The sequence below is a fragment of the Callorhinchus milii genome, unplaced genomic scaffold (genome assembly GCF_018977255.1).
Source record: "Callorhinchus milii isolate IMCB2004 unplaced genomic scaffold, IMCB_Cmil_1.0 Scaffold5, whole genome shotgun sequence".
Taxonomy (NCBI): domain Eukaryota; kingdom Metazoa; phylum Chordata; class Chondrichthyes; order Chimaeriformes; family Callorhinchidae; genus Callorhinchus; species Callorhinchus milii.
In genome coordinates, this window is record NW_024704746.1 from 47,019,449 (window position 1) to 47,044,374 (window position 24,926).

Below are 24,926 nucleotides of genomic sequence, written 5' to 3' on the forward strand. Positions count from 1 at the left end.
CTTTACTGTTATCACAGAGTCGAGAAAGGTGATTTACACCATCTCATGATTCAGAACATCTCTCGCAAGTTCTTTGTACAGTGCATTTAGATTTGTATGTGTTGACATTTTTCTTCATCCAGAGCTCTGCAGCTCATGTCCTCACCCACACCAGGCTTCGTGACCTCATCACATCCACCCTCATCCAGCTCCACTGGCTCCTCATACCACAGAGGATCGAGTTCAAAATCTTCATCCTCACCTTCAAGGCCCTCCATGGCCTTGCCCCCTCCTACTTCTCCGACCTGCTAACCTCTTATCAACCTGTCCGCTCCCTCAGCTTAGCAGGCTCCGGAGCCTGCTCCACGTGCCTGGCCGGCCCACCCCACCATGGGCAGTCAGGCCTTTAGCCTCTCTGCCGCACCCTCTGGACTCCATCCCACATTCCCTTCACCTCGCTCCCTCCCTTGCTTCCTTCAAGGCACACCTCAAGACCCTCCTCTTCGACTGTGCCTTCTACCCTCCTACCCTCTGCCCTCCACCCTCCCTGATCCCAACAATCCCCCCCCCACCCAGTTCGGGTCCTAATCCCTGACTGTTCAGCACCTTGGGACATCCTCCCGACGTGAAAGGCGTTTTACAAATGTAATTTTATATTTTATTCACACACATTGTTCAGATAGTGCGAATGACGATCATTCATGATAGTTTATTCATTTCAAAACCATCTGGTGTGAATTATTCTTAACCAATTCTAACCTAGAAAGACCAGTTGTTAGTTCACTTTCCAAACATGTATAACTTCATTTCTTTTCCTATTTGGGCAAATATCTCCCTCTATTCTTTACCCCATGTCCTGAAGGCATTGACTCTTGCTAGAGTAGTTGTGGTTTGTCTCTAGGGTCAATATGGATATGTTCATTCCTTGGTCATGTAGATGGGGATATGGGGATGTTTCCAATTCTTGACATAGTGAACAGACATTCAATCTGTTCACAATCTTCACTGGATGATTGTATAATAACAATACTTGCATTTGATATAGCACTTTTTCACATCCACTAGACGTTTCAAAGCGCTTCACTGAATAGACTGCAAAATGTACTGACTGTATATTTATGGGCGAAATGCGGCAGTCAATTTGAATACAATAATTGGGGATTTAGAGTTGGCCTCAGTGACCCTGGTGGGGGAGTGGAAATTCAGCCAGGGTTCTGATTGCTGATTGCTGTCTAGAAATCCCTGCCGGTAAGTGCATGTGTGTAGATGTCAGGCTTGGCTGTGAAATCCCTAAGGTTGAATAGGCGGCCAGTGCTCACTGTCAAGAATCACAGCCATGCAATTGCCATTTGGATAGTTGGCAATTCTGGAACAGTCTCCCTCAATCCCTCCGCCTTTCCCCTTCTCTATCCCCTTTTAAAGTCCTGCCTGAAAACCTTTTTTGACCCTGCTTACGGTCACCTTCCTCCTCCCCCTCCCCTCACCTTGACTCGGAGTAGGCTCCGCCACTGTTATGCGCTCTGAGACACTACCCTCCGTGGAGGGTGCTCTATAAGTTGTTGTTGTGGTAATGTGGGCACCCGACACAGTGGAATCCTGACCAGCAGAAAAGGGAGTCAAATGTCTATGGGAGAGGAAGATGAGGCGAGATAGGAAAAAGGCAAAGTTTTTGAACAAAAAGCAGAATCATGAAGGTTAATTGTTACTGTGCATGCCTCCTGGTGTGGTTGGGGGGATAGGGGAGGCAGATCTGATGAAAAAGTGTGTAATAGATGGCTATACTGTTGCTCAGAGTATCTCTCCTTGTGATGTTTTTTGGTTCTAACTCTAGCTACAGGTCTGCGGGGATTGATTCTCCATGGCTCCCTGATACGCAGAGTGGAAAATCGCATTTTTTTTCGGTTTAAAGTTGTGGAATGTTTTCAAGGACTTAATTAACACATAGAAGGAGCTAGGACTCCCATCGAAGGAATTCTGAGCATAAATATGGAATAGCCTGTTGCAAAAATTCTCATGATAAATATAGAAACTGGTTGCAGGAGTTCCCATTATAAATATTGAAAAGCCATGGCAAGAATTCTCTGGAAGAGCCCAGAGTAGGAATTCCCACTGTAGTCGTAAAACATCCATCCATCTGCAGGAAATCTGGAGAACATAATTTTTCCCTTATTGTATCTTCTTTTCTCCTTGCATACATTTCCTGTTTTCTCCCAAATCCACCTAAGCAAGGTAGGGATACCCTGGAAATTGATCATTGGAAAAACAATCAGGGCTTTACTAATAATATAATAATAAGAGAATAATAAGAATCCTTACATTTGATATAGCGACTTATCATATCGTTGAGGCATCTCAAAGCCCGTCAATATATTGAGTACTATATTGTACAGTAGAGTGACCGTGTATTTTGTGGGCGAAGCGCGGCAGCCAATTGCACGCAGCAGTGTCCCACAAACAATCATGGATTGAGTGACCAATTTTTTTGGGGTGGGGAGGGATTATTACCTCCGGAAAGCGATCTACCAATCGCCTCTGTTTACCTAGCAGTAAGTCGGAACAACTGGGTTCCAACTTACCGCTAGATAAACAGAGGCGTGTGGAGTAAGGAAGGTTGCCTGAGGTTTCGCCCTGCCCGTGTTGCATAACTGCTTTACAGTCAGTCCGAGCATTGCCTCCTGCTGCCTGGGGGTATCAGCTGCTGCACTGTACTACGAGCAACTGAGGCCAGTGACAGTTTGCGTCAAAACGCATTGTGACTCCAATACTTTGGTTCGTGAAATATTTGGTATTCAGCTGCAAAAGTAAACATCGGCTTGAAATATATTTTTTCTTTGTTTCTCTTCCTACTCATGTCAGTGGCTGTGGTTTATTTGTCACACTGTAACTCTTGAAGGCAGTATTTAAAGTAAACCATTAATTCAGTGTATCTGAGTGAAATTCAACAACTCAACTAATTAGATACGAATACACAGCTACTATACATTATTACTATTTAAACAATATTATATAACAGTGGTTGCTTATGTTATACTGAATCAAAGAAATTACTGTCATAGAAATTAAAAGTGTCTCTAAACAGTTTTACATTCTACATTTTCAGTACGATTTATGTTGTATTATTGCCCCTATCAGCTGAGATAGTTATTATTGTCTTCATGCTACAACATCTAAGTGATGCTGTCTACTGCCTTTGTGGCAAATATTTCTCTCTATATTCTTTAGAGTCCAGTATTACTGACTAGATGGTACAATATTCATTGAAGGTACAATATGAATATCTATATTACGCAGCACTGAAATTTAAATTGATCTAACATTGCTCTCCTGATTAGTACTAACTGGTACTAATATCCACAAGGAGGGATAAGGTTACGGTATTATTGAACGTAAAAGGGGAGAGGCGTTGTGAGAGGTTGGAGAGCTTTATCTTCTCCGGTGTTGTTTTTCTGCCACACACACACAACCCCAAGGGTGTATATTTGTCTCCAGCCATTGTGTTCCATTTTAGATTTGCTGGTTATTGCAATTGAGATGACACTTGAGATTTCAGTCATGAATTATAAAGGAGAAAATTGACTCAGAGTACAAGAGGATTGCACTGTTGTTATGTACCATATCATTTTTAAACATGGCCCAAAGGGACATTACTAGATGGCCCTGAACCTGCCCCTGTTTATTACAGTATAATATTACTTCTACAGGGTGACCAATAAGTCATGATAACTACCCTATAATTTTTTAAAAAATTCATTTCTTTAAGACTTATTAGATATTGTAATCGTATTTCGGCTTTTTGGTCACCTTGATTCAACTGATCACTTGTCCTGGATCCAATTTATTCCTCACACTTGATACTGCTGCCAATCAAAGCCAGTCAAGACTTTTCAGTTTAATTCTTTTGTGTAAAAAGTGGAAGATTAACAAAGCGTTAAAAGGATAAGATTTGAAGATTTCATATTTTCTGCTGCACGAACCTTGAAAATGTCATCTAGAGTGTGTCATTAGTGCACTGTGAATAACCATTCACAATGAGTGCAGTCAGAAATCATGCATTGGACTGTTAGTTAAGAGGAACCCAGATTAAGTGATTTATTTTTATGCATTACAGAGTTAGGAGAGTGAATGATAAGTTACATGTCAGCTTGGCTTAAGTGGCAGCACTCTCGCCTCTGGGTTGGAAGGTTGTAGGTTCAAACTCCATGTCAGGACTTTGAGCTCATAGTCCAGGCTGACATCCCAGTACAGCGCTAAGGGAGCACCCATTGTTATTTCTCTTAAAATGAGACGTTTAACAAAAATCCCATCTGCTTGGTCCGTGGAAGTTAAAGATCCCTTAGCACAACTCAAAAAGAGAAGGGGGTTTCTCCCAGTGCCGAACAATTCCCCAGATAAAATTGATCATTCACTTAATGGTTGCCAGCAGAACATTGCTGTGCACAAAATCGGCTCCCACATTTCTCTGCAAATACAACAGTAAATCCTGGGAAGAGCTGTGAGATATTTTAACATTGTGATAAGGTGCTGTATCAAAGGAGGACTCTTTTTCATCTATGAGCCAACATTGTCATGTTCCCTTCTTTGTCTCAGAGCAATAATTGTGAATGGCTTTGAGTTTGGATGGGAGGAAGGGATCTGCTGACCGGTCGTATTTATTTCAGCAATGGGTTAAATACAATACAATGTACAATTATATAGTATCTTTTAGTGGGTGAAAACATCCCAAAGTGCTTGACACTGCTGGCTGGGCACTCAAGTTGCATGGAGGTGGGAGCCAAAACTATGTGGGAAGGAGAAAAATGACCGAATACATAGTCAAAGAGGTGAGGTGGGCTTTGAATGGGGGGAGGAAGGGAGCAAGTCACAGCGGCTCTAAGCTGGAGTTTCAAAGAGCGAGGAAAGAATCGTTGAAAGCTTGCCTGGCAATGGTAGGGCAGTTTAGCCTGGGGACATGAAGCGGGTCAGAGATTTCTGAGCAAAGAAAACACAGTACCTTGTGTTACAATTTTCACCCAGATATTTCTTAACCAATTGCTTACTAAGAAATCTATAATTATCAAATTTCTAAAACATTGAATGTTCTAAAGAAGGTAACCATTTTCTCAGAAGTATTTTAAAGTATTCAATATTCTATAAGCAACATGAGTTTTGTTTGAAAGACAATCAACAAAACAATCTAATGAAATGTACAAATATAAGATAGCATTTTCAGATATTTGTCAGATATCTGGAATGCAAATGAGGCCTTTGCCTAAATTAAAAGCTGAGAGAGTACTTCTGATCCAAGTTGTATGGAATCAGTAACAGGTTTAATTGGTATAAACTCCATGAAAAACACACACTAGCATTTATGAGTGTTACAGACAAATGGGTAGAGGCGATATAATAATATAATAATCCTTGCATTTTGACATAGTGTTTTTCACATCTTTCAGATGTCACAAAGAGCTTCACAGAATGTACTGTAAAGTGAATTGACTGTATCTTTGTGGGCAAGACGCGGCAGCCAATTGTGCACAGCAGTGTCCCACAAACAGTCGTGGATTGAAGTGACCAATTTATTATTGTTTTTATTCTTGAGGGATTATTATCAGGCGTGTGGAGTAAGGAAACTTACCCAGGGTTTCACCCTGCTGGGAATTGAACCCAGGTCTCTCGTTTGCGACACGAGTGCTTTAACCACTGAGCTATAGGATTCCATTCCACTCCCTGGGATGGGAAGAAAGCAAATGTGACCAGAAAAAGCTTATTTTAATAATAACTAACATTTATATAGTTAATTTCATCCAAAATAAGGTCAAACAGCACTCTACAAAATATAATTGATTAGAAATGAAATTGATTGTTGTTATGGAGGCAAATGCAGCAGATATTGTGCCGTGTTTCGCCCACAGTCAAATATACAGTCAATTCGCTTTGAGATGTCTGCAAGATGTGAAAAGCGATATATCAAATGCAAGGATTATTATTGTTATTGTTATAATCTATGCCAGCAAGATATCCACACAACGATGAGACGAGGATTTACTGAATTTACTGCTGAACTTGAATAAGGGTGGTATATAAGGAGAAGAGGGGGGAAAGAAACCTCTACGTTTATATGAAATAGTGAAGGCAGGTGGTTCAATTACATCCATGTGAATCAAAATGTAAGCAAACCTAAATTTACAACACAATCAAAGAACGGGAATGGAAATCAATAAATACGAAGCAGACTTATTGTACACTTAGTGGTTACAATAGGAATGTGATTCCTCCACCAATTCTCTTTTCTTTTCTCTTGAATGTGCTGGCTTACAGTGGGTTTATGCAGTGCTGGCCACCTTCCAGTACCTTAGCATTCACAGCAAGTGTCAGCAGACTGTTCCACCTTGAGGAGCAGCACACTCAAATCCAATCCTGTGCTCCAATACATGCTTTACAGCAGGCATCACTGGATAGCAGTCAGGAGCAAGAACCTAGCCCTCCCTCACCCAGGCTGCAGACACTCATTCTTCACCTACTTGGCTGAGATCTACTAAAAACACAGACGAGGTTTTAAAGCTGGAGTCTTTTCTTGTGAATTAGTTCTTTACTGAGAAATGTCTTTACCATCAGAGCCATCCGGAGGAAGAAATTCCACTTGGAGCTAGATTTACTCTATTGTTGTAGCATTTCATAGCATTGAAGGGCCAATCTGTAAGAATCTGTTCCTGAGATATTTTGCTACTGATGCATATATGGTGATGCCATTCAAATGCATTGAGGTATTAACAATACCTCTCTAATTTCAATAGTGTGATTTGAATGTTTTGGATAATTTGTATAGAAATATGCATTAAAACAGGGAAATGGAGACTGTGCTAACTCAATACCTATTCTGTATTTGCACTGATTACAGTCATCATTGGCTCCCTCCTTTTATAATGCCACCAAAAATAAAAAAGGAGCAGTTGTTTCTACATTCATCTACTATTCTCTAGCAGTGCCATATAGTTGAAGATTTAACTCCAATATTTTTGCTGTGCCTCGTGTAGACTGATTCTTTGTATTTCTAACAATCTTTGACACTGATTTATTTCGGTGAAAACTTTGGCAAATGCACTTTGAATAGATTCCCCAGCAAGCTGAGATCTAGGTTTGAAGCGAGTTATGAGTGATGAGCTGTGGGCCTGGCCTTCCATCTCTGCCATCCACAAGGGTACTGTTTAAAGTGAGTTGTATCCACTCTTAGCCCAGTTCCCAGTTGGATGATAGAGTAAGAAGCTGAGGCTTGAGAATTCGTACTTTCATGCATACCCTGTGGAATCAATTTACATCTCAGTACTGTTTCCAAATCCAAAATACTGATATGTGTGGCATTCCTGAACTTTACCCCACTGGTGAGGAAATGTTTTTCATTTCTTGAATTGTGGTTCACTCCCCCAGGGTCTCTCATCAAAAGAGTGCAAGGGAAGTTCAGATGAAGAAGGCCCTTTGACTCAGTTTATGACATATTTTCACAATAACCATCATCTTCCCATAACAGCAAAATGTTTGAGCTCCCCCAGCCCTGCACTCAGCTCAAACTGTGAGCTCAAAGTCCCAACACAGGGATGGACCCCACAACCTTCTAAATTCGCTCAGTGTTGATCATTCATAGCCTTTTTACTAACAACCAATTTTCAGGCATCTGATTTCACACTTTAGTGACAGCAGAGTACCCAAAGTTAGACCATTTGTAGGGGGTGTATGCTGATGAGGAATAGCTGCAAATTGGGCGTAAAGACAAATTACCAGCTGCTATTCTAATGGAGAAAGGCACAGGAGTTCACACTTGGTAATCACACTCCAGAAGGTGGATTTTACAATGGAAAACACCTCACTCAGCTACCAGTGCTGCATCACTAGTCAAGTCACATTACGCTGAGTATAAAGTTCCTCATGGGTCAAAGATCAAAAGTGCAACAATTTATTATTTACGAGCATGCCAGATGTTCAACTAACCTGTAGGCATACCCACAGCATGTAGTGTAGTGTGCTTCCCCACGCTCCACCCCTCGCCCACCTCTCCAAAGTACTTCACAAAACATTACTGCAGCAACATAGTCAATGAAAGAAATATTCAAATAATTCAAACGAATATGAAATAGGGTGACAAGCTATTAGAATGATACTGTCTCACTCCACCTTGCAGCTGGTGCTCCTACTATCCAACCTTGATTCCCTGACATCAGAAAAAAACCACTGTATTTTCTGTGTCTGCAAGGTCTGATTATGTCAGCCATGATGCAGACATAAGCAGACTGATGTATTTTGATGTCTACTAGTTATATTTTCTTCTATTCCTAGACTAGAGCTGTCAGGCAAGCTATTTTTTTTTAATTCAATTTTTTGGCGTAGAATATTCTTTGTTCCACCATCAAATCCTGTAGTTGAACATTCAAGCTGTAGGTGATATAACATTTGACACACAGCTGCTGACTCACTCCTTGCTGGGTTTGCATGATTTTGTTCTGCCCCCACCACTCCCACCCCCATCACCAACACCACACGTATTCATATGCACCCTTTTGGACACTGTGACACTATCTTGCTTAATTCACATCACTGCAGACTCTGGTATGTTATCAAAATCAAATGCTCACTGGTTTGGTCGCAGCAAAACCAGGTGTCTAACCTGTATGATTATGTGTGTTTCTTTCTGTGCCACAGTGTGTGCGTGTGTAGGGGGAGGGGGGGGTGGGGGATAAGACAGAACTCATTGCACTGAAATATAACACAGTGAAGAACTAATAGATGACAACAAGCAATGCACTTATCACCAGAAAGAATTCAGACAGGAGCTTTCCCTTTCGTCTTGTAAGGCGTGACTCTATTTATCAGACGGATTATCCCACCACAGTGGGTACTGGGGCACTCTGCCAGTGCCAAGTGCAATTTAGGTCCCTGCCTCGCAGGTGCCATTCAGTTTATTTGAAAAGATAAACACAAGCACGCTGTGAGCGAAAGGGTGGAAGCCCCTGCAGCATAAACTACATGTTGTGTTTTACTTATTTATTTTAATGAATCCCTTAAGATCGTTTAGAGAGAGCAAAAAAACAACCTACGAGCGTTTCTAAAGGCTACAACTTGCACCTGTTCTAACAGAATAACCCATCCTCAAGAAGGGAGAGGAGAAATAATTCATGTCTCCCACTCCTTCCCTTCCCTCCCTCCCTCAGGAATCGTAGTGGCAACAGAGGGCATTATATCGGATACTATTATCCTTGATGATTCCCATGAAAGATTCGTTCAGAAGCAAACTGGAAGCCTGTTGTGTTCAGCCCGTTATTGTGCATATCTGACCAAAGACGTGGTGGACACTGAAAAGAAGATTACTCTGTACTCACTCTGATTACCAGCATGCGTAATTGTTTTCCAATAACTCTCACATGGTCCTGAAAACGCTGTCTGTGTGGGAGCCAGTATCCCTTGTGCCCCCCTGGCTTCGACAGTCACTTGCCTCCTTCTTTTCTCACTGATGACACAGTAATACACGACAGAGGATGCAATCGAGGCGTCGAGCCAGTGATGACTTGTGTGGTCTCCAAATAAAGATGTAATCCCCCACCCACTTTCTTCTAAATAATGAACACGGAGAGATGGTGTGACAGCTGCTGTTGTCAATGGCTGGCACTCTCGGGCTGCCTGGATCACAGCTGCTGGGATAGCAGCGTTAATCCAGCTCCAGCGATCAGAGGGAATAGGATTCAGCCGATAACACAGCCCTTTAACTCTCTGCACACTGAGGAAATTCAACAGATTATATCTGAAACCAGGACACCAGCATTCCCCCGTGTCACTGTGTGCTTTAGGAAGTGATGCTGTAAAGACATATATAGACACACATGAGGCAGCATCTCTCCAGTTGGCCTACATATAGTGTAGTCATGCATTAACCCCTTGAGCACTTGAGTTTCCTTCATGCTTCTCAGATTGTTCTCAAGATTCACGCATGTTTTGTGTCCAACACCACGAGATCTGCAGAATGATTTTTTTAAAGTACATTTTGTATTTTTAATGTAATCAGGTATCAATTGTAGATACAAGTCTGACTGGCTGAAGCATAATCAGAATAGGGCATTTAGACAATACTCGTTCCTGAGCTGATGATATCCCGGGCTGGGTGAGGAGAAGAAGGTGATCCCTACCTAACTCGTTTACAATGAAACACCTCATGCAAATAATTTGAATCTTTTGCTATATATGTGTGGAGTTCTGTAGCTTAGTGGTTAGAGCACTCACTTTGCAAACAAGAGGACCTGGGTTCGATTCCTGCCAGAGCGAAATGTTGGGCAAGTTACCTTACTCCACATGCCTCTGTTTATCTAGCAGTAAGTAGGAACCTTGTTGTTAGCCGATTGGCGGATCGCTTTTCCGGGGGTAATAAACCATATAAAAAAAATTGACCGATGGTGGGCTGGAGAGGACTGGAAACTTGAAGCAGGCTAGTGCTCACTGAATGAAGGGAGAAGCTGAGACAGTAGGGTTCAAGGAAGTTTCAGAGGATGGGTGGGGTGGAGAGTGTGAAGAGATATAAAGGGGAGAACAAGGATCTTGAATTCGGGGCACAGGGGATGGGGAGCCAGTGAAGCTGAGCGAGGGTGGGGATGATAGGCTCAAGGAGACTGGTGAGGAGAGAGGACGCAGGCTGCAGACTTCTGGATAGTCTGCAGCTTGGGCAGGGAAGTCTGGCGAGCATTGCATTCGCGTAGTCAAGCCAATTTAATTGTCCTTAATAGAACACTGATGTTCGCGGAGATATTTAGCAGTGTTTCCAGCGCCATACAACATGCACGTTCCTTTCAAAGTGAATCACTTGCACCATCCTCACCAACTCAATGTCTCATCCTAGATCTTCACCGCAGCTTGTTTTGCTGAGAAGTGCCGCTTCACTGAATGAACGTGCTGCTAAAAATACCAATCAAACTGAAATGCAATAACCCAGGAGACAGGCAAGCTTCCCTTGAGCTGCCCTTCAAGTCATCATACATTTCCTTCCCCCAGGGTCTGATGTGTGGCAGAGCTGTTATCAAATTGAGCCTCTCACACTTTGCTGCAGTTTCAGTCAGTTACAGTGCTCGCTATGTTGAGTACGGCGCGGCAATGGGTATAAACACCCTGAATGTTCTTGAGAGATTGTAGTGGACCTCCAGGCATGGTCTACATGAATCTATGGGATTCGTAGAATGTCTAACAAAATCTCAGGGGGGAAAGGGGAACAAGCTTGGACTTGATTCACCTGGAGTCAGGATAAATGGGTAATGCATGTCAGTCAGCATTCAGGACTTAAACATACAAGTACTGTATTCTCATGTACTCTGCACTCTAGCGTTGTATCTAAAATGCCATCAAGTGCATTAATTACATAGAATTGCATCGACTGTACATTACCAAAAGAGGTCATTTGCCCAACTGGTCCATTGCAATGTTTATATTCCAGATGAGCACCATCCTTCCTTATCCCTTCTGCCATCTCTGAGTCAGCTTAATGGTTATAGCAGCAGCTTCAGCTTCAGGGCAAGAGATAAACCAGGTAAAGAAATAAAAGCATTTTACATGAATGAATATGTTCCTCACTCATTGTCATTCGAAGAATAAGAGAAGTCACCAACAGGGCAACATCATAGGGTCATTCCTCGTTTAAGATTTTTTTAATCTTATGATGACAATTGTATGATTGTTCCTTCCCCCGTCATTCTGGTCGAGCAGTGGGTGCGACACACATTTAAGATGTGTCTTAAATGTTTGCTAAGAGTGGAAAACTAACTAAGAGTGAGGTTGAGTTTTTTTTAAGCTGCAAAAATATGAAATGCCCGAGCAAAACCATTGGTTGATGCAAAATCCTTTCATTGCTTTAAAAATAATTAAGCAAATATTTGAAAAGAAAAGTATAAAAGAGCAGGGGATAGCACTGAAGGGATAGGTTTTAAATGGAAATGATGGGGCAAATTGCCTCCTTCTGTACTGTAAAAATCTATGATTCTATTTTGTACCATATGACTCACCTGGAAGAAGGGGTGAGACTTTGGGCAAGTTTCCTTACACCAGACACACACACATACATATGGTCGCGCACGCCTCTGTTTACTTAGCATTAAGTAGGAACTTGGTTGTTAGTCGCTTTCCGGGCGTAATAAAGCCTTCCCCTCAAAAATAATAATAATTTGGTCACTCAATCCACTACTGTTTGTGGGATACTGCCGACAAAATACACAGTCAATCCACTTTACAGTATATTCGGTGAAGCACTTTGAGACGTCTCAACGACGTGATAAGGCACTATATCAAATGCAAGGATTATTATTATTATCCCTATCCCTGCTAAATGACCTACTCTCTCTTATTGTTGAATGGAGCTTTTTATTCATTTCTGCTGAATTGTATGAAAAAATGCTTTGAAAGTGTCATGTACTGTAATAATAATGATCCTTACATTTTATATAGCGCCTTCTCGCGTCGTTCAGATATCTCAAGGCTCTTCACAGAATATAACTGTGAAGTGAAGTGACTGTGTGTTTTGTGGGCGAAGTCGGCAGCCAGTTGTATTTGCGGCTTTCTCAGAATTATTTTCCAGCCATCTCACATTCAATTTTATTTCATAGAAAATACAAAAGAGGTTGAACTGTACTTGCTCCACAACACAATTTTATAAAACCTAGTAGCTTTAACACTGTGAAGTGTCAGAGCATTATATAGTAATAATAATACTCCTTGCATTTGATATAGCGCCTTATCACATCTTCGAGACGTCTCAAAGCGCTTCAGAGAATAGACTGTAAAGTGAATTGACTGTGGGGCTAATGAGACAGCCAATTGGGCACAATAGTGTCCCACAAACATACAGTACTAATTACACACCAGTCAATACTATAAAGTATATAGTTTGGGACATGACATGTGCATACGACTGCCAGGATAGTGGAAAGTGAACTCATGGACCTTGGTCTTCTTTTATCTAGAAATTCTTATGTTCATCAGACGCCTGGCTGACCAAAATAAAACACTATGAGACAATTTTGGAACCATTTGGGAGTAGGGGTGGGGTGGGGGGTTAACCACAGCTTTCCATTATTCCCAGAAAAAAGGCTTCGGAAATGGTTTCCAGACATAACGGAAGGTTCCCAGGGATGGCTGACCACCTCCAAAGAGCAGGAGATATTTTGATACAGAGCAATGAAATTGTGACATTCCATTTATTTTAGAGCTCTTAATATTTGAGAAATTGTCTTACAGTTCCTTTAGTATGGAAATTCATTTCACATGCAAGTTTCAGAACTATTAATGATAGTCAATAAGAAAACAATAAGAAAACATCCCATAATCTCACATTTTTTATCCTCCTTAATTTAGTATTGCTGACACCTGTGGACACTTCTTCAAAGATAATATTACGTAAAAAATTCTTCAATGAAAAACCTCTTAATGACTTTTGTTTCAACTTGCAACTGAGAGTGTAAGAGACTTTGGTCATTGACCAATCCTGCCCTCAAGTGGTTACAGTCACATGAGTGTCTTTAGCTACATCCAAAATTTCCAGAAAGTGTCTCAGATTTCCATTTTGCATCAGAGCTATCTTTTTGTTCAGTTCCACATGCTTTCAACTTAAAATATGCAGGTAGATGTTTAGAGAGTTTGTCTTGTTACTCAACAAAGTATGTTGGATTATATATGTTGGTTCCCGGTTCATTCGCTAGTGCTGTCTCTTCTGAGTCATAAAATTCCAATATGGGGTGGATTAAATAACCCATTTGGGTATTTTATGCTTACAGTCTAGGCTCACACTCCAGTGCAGTGCTTGGTGGAGCACTACATTGTTGGAGTGCTGTCCCACAGATGAGAAATCAAACAGAGGTCAAGAAATAAAACGTACAATACAAAATTACATTTATGAAGCGTTTTCATGTCGGGAGGATGTCCCAAGGCACTGGACAGTCAGGGATTAGGACCCGAGCAGGAGAGGAGGTTGGGATCAAGGAGGAAGGAGGCCAGAGAAGGTAGGAGGGTGGCCGAAGGGATAGTCAAAGAGGAGGATGGAGTTCCAGAGGGTAGGGGCAGAGAGGCCCCGCCGATGGTGGGGCAGGCTTGGCGGGGACATGGAGCATGCCGGAGCCTGCTGAGTGGAGGGAGCGGACAGGTTGATAATGAGTTAGCAGGTCAGAGAGGTAGGAGGGGGCAAGGCCATGGAGGGCCTTGAAGGTGAGGACGAGGATTTTGAACTTGATCTTCTGAGGGATGGGGAGCCATGTGGGGCCAGGGTGGGGATGATGATTCACGAGCCTGGTACGGGAGAGGACACAAGATGCAGAGTTCTGGATCATCTGCATCTTGCAGAGGGAAGAGTTGGGAAAGCCGACAAGCAGGGCGTTAGCATAGTCGAACCTGGCTGCAATAAAGGCATGTATAATAATAATAATCCTTGCATTTGATATAGCGCTTTTCACGTCAGGAGGACGTCCCAAAGCGCTTCACAGAACACACTGTAAAGTGAATTGACTGTATATTTGTGGGCAAACGCGACAGCCAATTGCACACAGCAATGTCCCACAAACAGTCGTAGATTGAAAATGACCAATTTATTATTGGTTTTGTTTTTGGAGGGATTATTATTAGGCATGTGGAGTAAGGAAACTTGCCCAAGGTTTCGCCCTGCCTGGAATTATACCCATGTATAAGGGTTTTGGTGGCCTGAGGGGGAGGCAGTGGCGGAGTCGATCAATGTTGCGGAGGTGGGGGAAGGCAGAGCGGGTCATGGCACGGATTTGGGGGAGAAAGGACAGTTGAGGGTCAAACAAGATGCCTTGGTTCCTGACTGGTTTGGTGAGGCATCCCTGGATGCTAATGCTGCCATTGCCTGAGGTGTGGAAGCACTGGCACGAGCCAATCATGAGAGGCTCAGTTTGCTGACGTTCAACTGTAGAAAGTTGGTTCTCATCCAGGACTTGAAACATATAGTTCAGATGAACATTAAAGATCTCACAGCACTATTCAAAAAAAGTAGAGTTTTTCACGGTTTCCTGTCCAACTGATGCGTTAATGCTTTGATGCTTTAATTAACAACAACTTGCATTTATAAAGTGCCCCTCACAAGGGAAGCGTCCCATGGTGCTTGACAGTGGCAGAGCATGCCCCCGAGCTGGGGGGAGCGGGAGGTGACCGAAGATATGTTCGAAGAGGAAGGTCTTCAGGCGCAACCTGAAGATGGGGAGGAAGAGGCAAGATGGAGGGATAGATGAAGAGTGTTCCAGAGTTTTGGGGCATAGTGCCAGTCGAGTGAAGGCAGCGGGTAGTGGGTTGGGGGTTGAGCAGGTCGGAGAGGTAGGCACGTACCAGGGTATGATGGGATTTGAAAATGAGTGTGAGGATCTTGAAATCGATCTGTTCGGCGATTGTCTGTCTTGTTGGAGAAACATTATGTCTTCACAGTGGCTGTCTCTTCTGAGTCATAAAATTCCAATATGGGGTGGATTAAATAACCCATTTGGGTATTTTATGCTTACAGTATACATTACTTCACAGTGCATGTTCTGTGGCTGTCCAATGCCATCAATGTCTTTTAAATGTCTAGTGGCAAACTGACAATGAACATTTGATGTATTTTCTTGATGATGACACATCACAGAGAACCACTGAAATGTCAAAGACATTTCTGAACTTTCAGAACAAAAACAATATCATCCATCAAACCAGTTAAGCTGGGAGGCTGTGCCTGTGACATGTTGCCCTCTCTTCACCTTACAACACATGATTCTGCCCAGTGTAGTGCGGGGAAGAGTCCAGTACATCTTGTAGAAAAGTCACTGCTCTTCTCCAGAACTCTGTGGAACTTCTCCCGAACTCCGTTGGAAAAAAAAGCAGCTTGATGCTGTGATAGGAGTAGAGTAGGGTAGGTGGTCTGGAAGGTTGAGATCAGATGGGCCAAAGGGCTTTCTTCATCCAAACCAATCTTGTGACCTCATGCAATCTTGTGAATGTATGTTGCAGACAGCAAAGGTAATATTGGGGTACCATCAAATGAGCTGGTCACTTTAAATTTCACTCTCTTTAGTGCAGTTTTAAAAATATTCCTGCTCATGGTTGGTAATTTTACCTGTTCTTCCAGATTTATGTAAGCCAATGGTATTCTCCTCTCGTGATTTTGAATCGCTTCCACTAAAATGGAATTTTTCATCCTCTCTCTACTGTACATGTTTTTAATGAATGTTTGTTCTCATCAAGATATTCCCAGCCATCGCGTGGGATCTCGGAGTGAGATTGTCAATTTAATTTGTCAGAAATGTGGGCAACCTTGTCCTCCAGAGTGAAACCTATGAGGAACAAGACTGAGATTGCCTAAATGTATTTCACATTGGTCCCTTACATGTGGCAGAACAAGAAGTCTTTCATCTCATCAATCGAGACTCAATTTAAGATCAGAGTTGAAAAGATAGTTTTTTAACCCTGAATGCTAGGGGTAGTAATTTGGTGATCAGCAGCAAGATTCCCGTTCTCTCAGCTGTTGGAACCCCAATGGCTGCACCTGCTGAGATCAGGTAATTTAGTACAGACCAGGACTGTATAGTTTAGTGACACACCAGGCAGTGTGACACGGGGTGGGCATGTTAGCACAAATTATTTATTTATTTCCTTGAAGAATTACAGTACATGTGTGAAGTATGGCCTGCTGTTTCTAAATTCATTTTGATTATTTCTTATAGTGTCGATGCTCTTTAGATTAGATATCACCTGTAACGCTCACAAGTCTTGTCTCCACCGCAGAAGTTAAACTAACTCATGAATAAAGAGGTTCATATTTGTTATGCTCTAGACCTGAAGTGTGGCGCCAATATTTATGGAACTTCTAAATACAACATTGTTGTACGACCTTTCTGTTTTTTCATCCTACACCACCTTCCTCTCTCGCACTCTCTTACTGCCGCTCTTCAAACCCTAAATCGTTGGTGAGATCATAAAGCAAATGATCCTTGTCAAACTTCAGATATGCAAACCTTTTTGTCTGTACCTGTTCCTCTCTCATTCCTTTTGCAATTAACAAGAATCTTCCTCCCTTCACGGCTGTAAGAGCAAATGCGTTGGTGGGATTTGACCTCTGTGTGTCAATTGCCTTCAGCTAAAACATGAAGTTCTTTTTATTTTTTGAAATCTACTCTAGTCTCACCCCCATTTTGAACTAAATTGCCCCCCTTTTTGTAGGCTGTCATACCCCAAAACAGCACAACACAATACCACTGCCTGACAGGGCATGCTGGACCCATGTTGTTCTCAGGAGAGCAACTTGGAGACACTAATATGCTGCCTTTCCCTCTTTCCACACACAGAAGCCTACAAAATCCACATGTTCTGGATGCCTCTTCCCCTGACAAGATGTCGAATAAGGTGAAACTCACTTTGTGCAGACTTTTCTACTCCCGCTTCCCATGGTATTGCTGAGGCTCAACATGCCTTGTCCCTGTGCCGAATCAAGTCCTGTATGTCTGTATGTATCGCCATGCCTACCCTGTTTTTCCTTAAATGTTTTTAAGGTTAGGGTGACAACTTTGGAGAGGATCTGCCTGACTCACACAAATGTTTGATCTGTCTGCCTTTTTCTGAATCACCCATTAGAATTTATCAAACTGACTTCTCTTGTCAGTCTCTGTACCAATCTCATTGACAATTTTTACAAACATATTGGTTGGTTGGGATAGTCAGTGCATTTTTAAGGTTCTCAGGGCTGGTGCTGGAATTCATGATAAGGTTTGTAGCTTTTGATACCGATACAGATCATATGTGGCACCACATATGACCACAAGGCTTTCAGGCTGGGTGGCTCAGCTGGTACACCAATCTCATTCACTGGCTTCAGGGACACTCAAAGGGTTCTTTGTCCATGGATGCAAGTGGCATTCCCATTCTCCCATCTGTGGCAAACTGGTTTGATGACTCATATAAATTTGTTGCCTGGTCTAGATTCCTTGGTCACCAGGAGGCAATCAGTCTCTTTCCCTCTTCTATGAATTTTGTGCCGATCAAGGTGTGAGACATTAGTGCTAAGAAATGAGACACTTCCATTATGGGTACCCTGCTGAACCTCAGGAAAGAGTAAAGCCATTAACCATTAGATCATTGAAGGAATCCCATTTATCCTATTTAAAGAGATTCTCTTTCTCATCTGTGTAGCTGCCTGTTTGGAAATGTGTTGGGGTGGCCCAGGGAGACATTGCCCACAAATGTTCGCCCACAAATATACAGTCAATTCACTTTACAGTGTGTTCTGTGAAGCGCTTTGGGACGTCCTCCCGACGTGAAAAGCGCTATATCAAATGCAAGGATTATTATTATTATTATTGCTACTTTTTTCCCATCTTCTGGACTTGTGTGAGAACACGAGAAACCTGTGTGGGCAGGAGCTGGGTGTTAGGTCCCGATATTCAATGTGTATAAATAATTTGCTCAGTAACTGCAAGCTATTAATTGTGGTTTGTGCTGTGAGTGGCTTCAAGGTTTTGCTTTCACAAGGAAACTGGGCCCTGAGATTTTCTTCCATGAATGGGAGTAGTTCTGATCGTAAAATGTCTACAATCTCACAAAGATGAGTGTTCAGTTCTGCAGAGTGCTCCAAGACACAACCCCGTGTGAAGGACACAATATAAATGCGTGTTGTTGTCAAGCATTTCTTGTGTCATAGCGCTGGACAGTTCACGAGCTAACATGAATGCATTGTAGCTCATGAACTGTACAAGTGGGGGGGTTAGAGAATGCAAATCAGCTTTACCTAAAATCTTACCTCCATTCACTGGACGTATTTTCACTTCTATTATGTGACCAGATCAGAGAAAAGAACATGCCTTGTGCCATCCCACAAGCAGGGTATTAGGGCATGGACTCATTACCATTGCCTCCCATTCTTTCCCACTGGTTTATGTTGTTGGATTTTACTTTGTGACTTATTAAATACAATAAGTGAGTTTCCGAGTGAGTTTACCCGAACTCCGATTCTTTTGTTTTCCAGCTGTGGGAGTGCAGATTAATTTTGCAGTACTGCGTCGGAAGTTTTGGACAGCAACTCAACAGGTAAGAAATGAGGTTTACCAGGTGAGCACCTTCTCGCTTTACTTGATAAGAATTGCACTATTTGTTTCATTGTTTCTTTGTCTCTCCTGCACATGTTCATAAAGCACTCATTAAAGTCCGAAGCACATTTCCCAAATACACAGTTCGCAGACCATAACAGCAATATTGTTACAGATTAGATGGGGCTTTAAGTTGCAAAGAACAGCTGGACTGTAGTCTTATGGTTAAATACAATAACAACCGAAGGTTTAAGCCTCTGTCATTGTGTCAGTAGCACACGGTATGTCCCTCAATAGCAGGGACCATTTCACAAGCAAAGGTTAGAATAACATGACACTGCTCCTCCAATACTGAAGTTGTGCTGCATTTTGGATGAAATGCTAAACCAGGCTCCTGCACCGGAAAACATTAAAGATTCCATGGAGTTATTTTGATGACGAGCAGGCATTTCTCCCTGCATTCAAATATTCCTCGTCCTCTCTCAACAAAATAAACATGTTAATTGGCCATTCATCTCATTGATGTTGCTGTCATAGTTTAGCTGCTATGTTTGACTGCATTATAATTAGAAGTTCACGTCAAAGAAACTCATTGTACAAAGTATTTTGAAGTATTTTTAAGTCACCACTTCAAATACAATTGCAGTCGGACCCCATTGTAACGCGATGGTTTGAGTCTATGAACTCAGACCTCCTTGTTATAATGGGTCGTGGTTTTACAAATGGCCACTGGGCAGGATTCCAGGTCATCAAGTCTCCGCTGGCTTCATTAAATCATGTACTGCGCACAGGAAGTCAGACAGTCAGTGGCAACCACTTTCCAATGGTTCCTAGGGTACTGCTAACACTGGAGGCTTCCTGTACCTACAAGTCATACCTACCCACAAGAAGCTGGCCTGTGTTGTACCTCTGATACACTGCAAACTATGGGTGCAGTGGACTTACGTCCAGACTTTTGGTTTACAAAGAGCATTATAACAGAGTCCAACTGCATTACTTCCTACTTATTTAGCTCTTGATATCTCTATTTGGCTCATTATTTCCAGTTTTCACAAGCAAAGGTTAGAATAACATGACACTGCTCCTCCAATACTGAAGTTGTGCTGCATTTTGGATGAAATGCTAAACCAGGCATTGATTGATTGATTGATCCAGTTTTGATTGATGCCAGCAATCAATCCTATTGTAAAACCTTCCCACTATCTGAAATCCACACAGAACATTTGCGCTGTCCACCAATGTGGTATGATTTTCAGTTGTTCTGAGTTATATCAGCAGGACTTTTGTGAACATAATTTGCTAGAATGCGATGCAGCAAAACAGGATGTCTTTGTTGAGGATCTAAATGGAGAATCAAGCACTAGTTGTGTCATTCCCAACAGTAGAGCCATCGCATTCTGCAAACACCCAGAAAAACGCAAAACAGGGGTTAGCCCCACAGAGACTCCTGCAATCTTTTGCAACTCTAGCAGTGAAAGATCACAAGATCACAAGATTGGTTGACATGAAGAAGGCCCTACAACCCACCTGATCTCATCCTTCCAGAATACCCTCCTTACCATCTTCCCATCACCTCATCAAGCTGTTTTTCAAATGAGTCCAGCATCCTGGCCTCAACCATCCTTCCTGGCAACCTGTTCCAGTCATTAATTGCCCTCTGCGTAAAGAAATACTTCTGGTGTCTACCCTGAAATTCCCCATTACAATTCTAAACAGCAACAGATGGCATTTATATAGTGCCTTTCACGTCGTGTCCTCGATAGCTCATAGTCTGGAACTGACCGACACTGGACCTAAAGCCACTCAGAGGCTAATGGTTTGAATCAGAATCAAACTATAATGTTATGATCATTAACCAATACTCATGTTCAACTTCAAATACCAATGCAGTTTAATATGTTCTCTGTGCTTTGGAGCGACATTAGTATAGATTAGTTATTAACGTAATGGCAGCTGCCATTAAGATTCTCTGTTCGCTCGTGACTCTGAATTGCTATTCGTGAATGCCATTGTGAACCACTGTGCTTTCAACCACATTCCATCCAGCCAGAGCTTTAACAAGCATCTACAATGCAGGCAATTGTGGAGCTTGTTTTGCTTTAAACATTAAAATATTCTTGCTCTCATGCTTCGACATATTTCATACTAAAACTTATTTTCAATCTTTTTAATTAAAGAAAACAAGGTTCTATGCCAGCCTGCAAGACAAAACAACCTGAATGGGGCGAGGTGGTGCCTCTAGCATAACAAATACTGGTCACGTCCCTCTCAGAATGTTTAAAACAGTATTTCTTGGTAATTTGTCAAAGAATAATTCTAATATTGGGTTTTGGAAACCACCAACCGTCTCCCGAAATTTGCCTCATGGAATTTCTGTACAGTAAGGTTTCATTTTACAAGACCACCTTTAAAACAAGTCTGTCCTCATTGAGACATATCTTGCGCTAGCTTCTGAATGCATTGTTTCCCTGGCAACATGTGCTGGTAATTGGATATTGCTTTGTATATGAGTTAATAGGCCTGATGCTGTGAGCTACGTACATGACTTCAATGGTGCAGAGCAGACGTTCTTTCCTTAGGCAACAAATCAAAGATACAAGTGTAATCTGCACGAGGTAAAGAGCCAGCATTTTCTGAGCTGATTTCTCCAGGTTCCACAGCTGTCTGATATTAGAACCTTACTGCGTGCCTCATGAGCTGTTTTGCAAGACTGGCTCATAACTTTAAAAATAGTTGAAAATATTGCATAAATCAAATGAGTGATAGAACAAAAACACAAAGAATTCAATTGGAAATCATACCTTTTTTGATGTCTGTAAAGTGCCGGCTGGCAACGTGTGACAATCAATTATTTCTCTGCAAAGATCACAACTAGAGTACGAAAACAGCAATTCTCACATCTAATGACAGTTACGTATTGTGATTGAGAATTAAGTCTGAGTTTCCAATTGTGTTTCCAATTGTGGTGAAAGGCTTCGACACTACTTTTCTCCAGAGTATATTGTACTTTTCTGATTATGTTGGGAATGCTGTTTTTAGTAAATCATTCACATAAGTGTGTATAACTATGGTGCATGAGAGGGCATGTTGTTGTGAGTCCAAGTATTTGTCTGTATATTGTTGTGTAATATGGTTTGTGGGGACATGTGTTTTTTCTGTATTTAATGTTAATGTGTATTAGGTGCCAAGGCATATCATAAGGCATCGTCATGTACATTAGTATGCAATAGTATATGTTGTATATTTGTACAATATGACTGGTCTATTATGTGCACTGGAGCATGTATAGTGAGATAAATACAGTATGCTGTATGTTGATGTGTAGATTGATTTTATAATTTTACTTATGTCAGGGTCTATTAGTGTATATTACCACATACTGTCTTTTGTTGTAGAATGATGACTGTTGTTGAGGTGTATTGATGTCTAATCAGGCATTTTTTATATCAATGCAATTTGAGATATGCTGGTGCGTATTGACCTGTAATATGTTGGGTGTTTACTGTATCAATGCATGTTGGACGTGGTGTGAACCACTGTGTGTTGGGTTATGGTATCTACTGCTATATTTTATGGTTGGCTGGGGTATATTGGTACTTATCAGTGTATATATTTGTTAGGCTATGTTGATATGTACTGGCGCATGTTGATGTGCAAGGAAGTATTTTGGAGTCTATCATTCTCTATGAAGGAACATTGTTGTTTGTTAACCTGATATTTCCACACAGTAACTCCAACTTGTTTCTTCTTCTTGCATGCTGCTGATCACTTTGTACATCTCCTTTATTCCAGCCCAACAATACTGATGTAAGTTGATAGTTCCAACAGAACAAATGTACACAGACACACCCAGAGAGTCAGGTGTTGTTGCACATCTGTCCTATGGTCCATCTACTGATTAATATGTATAATGATTAATATTAAAAATCACAAAGTGAGAGAAAAAGAAGTGTATTTGAGGGCAAATTATAAGAAGAGAAGAAACTGATCACTTGTGGACTTTGTTGGACCAAGGAGAATGTCGTGGTCTAGAGATACATTAATAAGGTTATTTCTTAAAATAGTCTTGGTTTGCTAGAATTGTATCTCCCATTGTTGAAAAGTGAGCAACATTGCTTCTCTTGAATAGTTGCAGACAATCGCACTATTCTGCCTAGCACAGGAATTGAGGTCATCGACATTTGTAGGGGAAACATTGAGAATGAAAACTAAACTCACAGTTAAAAAAGGCTTCGTTTAAGGATATTTTTCGGTTTCATTTTCTTACATTTTTTTTAAATAACCCCAATTTGATTTTTTTTAAATCAAAGGATTTAATTTAATTTCCATTTTCAAATGGTATGATCCAGTTTTTGAAAAATGTCATTAGAAATTTAAATTCAATTAAATATATAGGTGACTGCAGTATGAAACATCAAAAGTTTCATATAATATTCTGTTAGAGGCCTGAAACTAAAATAGCAGTATCAGAAACAATGGGAAGAGATCTAATCCAAACTATGGATCTAGTTAATAAAATAATTACCGTTTTTATAAACCAATGTTCAGACAGAATTCAGACATTTCAATGAAATGTTAAATTGAGGTCCTGAGTGCCTATCCAAGTGGTTAAATATCCCACGGCATTGTTTGAAAAGAAAAGGGAGATTATATACTGGTCTTCTGGCCAACAATTTCCCAGATAAAATTGTTCACTGACTCCACAATTGTTTGTATACACTCCTGCGTGCAAATTGACTGCTGCAATCTCCCACAAATACACAGTCACACCACACAGCACTTTATCTTCCTGTATTTCACATTTATCATGCCTCAATGACATGATAAAGTGCGATATCAAATGCAAGGATTATTATTATAATTTCAAATTTAGTACATATTGCTCCTCTACGGTAGTGACCTGCTGAAAGTGATAAAGAAGCTCTGATGAGGTGCCTTCATTCCCAATAACCCAGTGTTGAGAGTTAAATGTTCATGGGTGGAAACCCGACCTGCTTACTGACATCTAATGAAGGTTAGAAATAAACTACAGAACTATGAGAGGCAGAATCAAAATATGATACATCGATACAGTATGGGTTGAATGGCTTATTCTCAAAGTATAGTACACCAATGCGGAAATTGTGGCATACTGGATGTTTCTTCGAGAAATTAGGCTGTATGTTTACTCAGGGAGAACCTGTCTCTGATTAGACTGCCTATTAATGTTGAAACTGGTTTACTTTTTTGTCATGCTCACTTATAACTGAGTTTAGTTTCCCAAAAGGAGACAAAGGAGATTTTCATCTATCAGTCTCGGCTGGATTATAACCTGGGTGAAGAGTTGAAAGAAGAGTTTGCAAACCCTCTGCAATATCAAGTCATTTCCAAAACAATCTTTGCAAAATTACTCCCTCAATTTTTTTTAAGATTTGAAAGGAATCCTGTCAAAAAGGAGCCTGAGAGCCTGAGACAACAACACCAACTTGCATTTATAGAGTGTCCCTCATACAGGGTAGGGTCCCGTAACATTTGACAGTGACGGGGGAAGGGGGAGAGGGGGTGACCATAGGTATGGTCGAAGAGGAAGGTCTTCAGGTGTGACCTGAAGATGGGGAAGGATGGGGCAAGGTGGAGGAATAGAGGAAAAGTGTCCCAGAAATTCAGGGCATAGTGACTGAAAGCGGGGCCACCAGAGGGCACGAGGGTCAGGCACAAGGCCTGAGCCAGTCGAGCAGAGGCAGAGGTAGTAGGTTGGGGAGTAAGCAGGTCGGAGAGGTAATGAGGTGATAGGGCATGAAGGGATTTGAGACGAGTGTGAGGATCTTAAAATCGATCCATTCGGTGATAGGTTCCAGTGGAACCTGGCTAGAACCGGTGTGATGTGATTCACAGATGGAGAGATCAAGGCACCATTTG

General features: G+C 41.5%; 2 protein-coding genes across 2 annotated transcripts in view; one reads left to right on the top strand and one right to left on the bottom strand.

The window, feature by feature from the left end:
- lrtm2a (leucine-rich repeats and transmembrane domains 2a) overlaps positions 1 to 7,994 on the bottom strand; it is a 31,402-nt gene extending 23,408 nt beyond the window's left edge. The window contains exon 1 of the mRNA XM_007898492.1: positions 7,942 to 7,994. The gene's annotated coding sequence lies outside the window, so the exon portion shown is untranslated. The remainder of the gene's footprint in view (positions 1 to 7,941) is intronic.
- Positions 1 to 24,926, top strand: part of cacna2d4a (calcium channel, voltage-dependent, alpha 2/delta subunit 4a) — a 181,639-nt gene that overhangs the window by 107,147 nt on the left and 49,566 nt on the right. The window contains exons 27-28 of the mRNA XM_042335424.1: positions 18,968 to 19,029; positions 22,821 to 22,835. Coding sequence (XP_042191358.1) covers positions 18,968 to 19,029; positions 22,821 to 22,835 — 77 coding nt within the window. The remainder of the gene's footprint in view (positions 1 to 18,967; positions 19,030 to 22,820; positions 22,836 to 24,926) is intronic.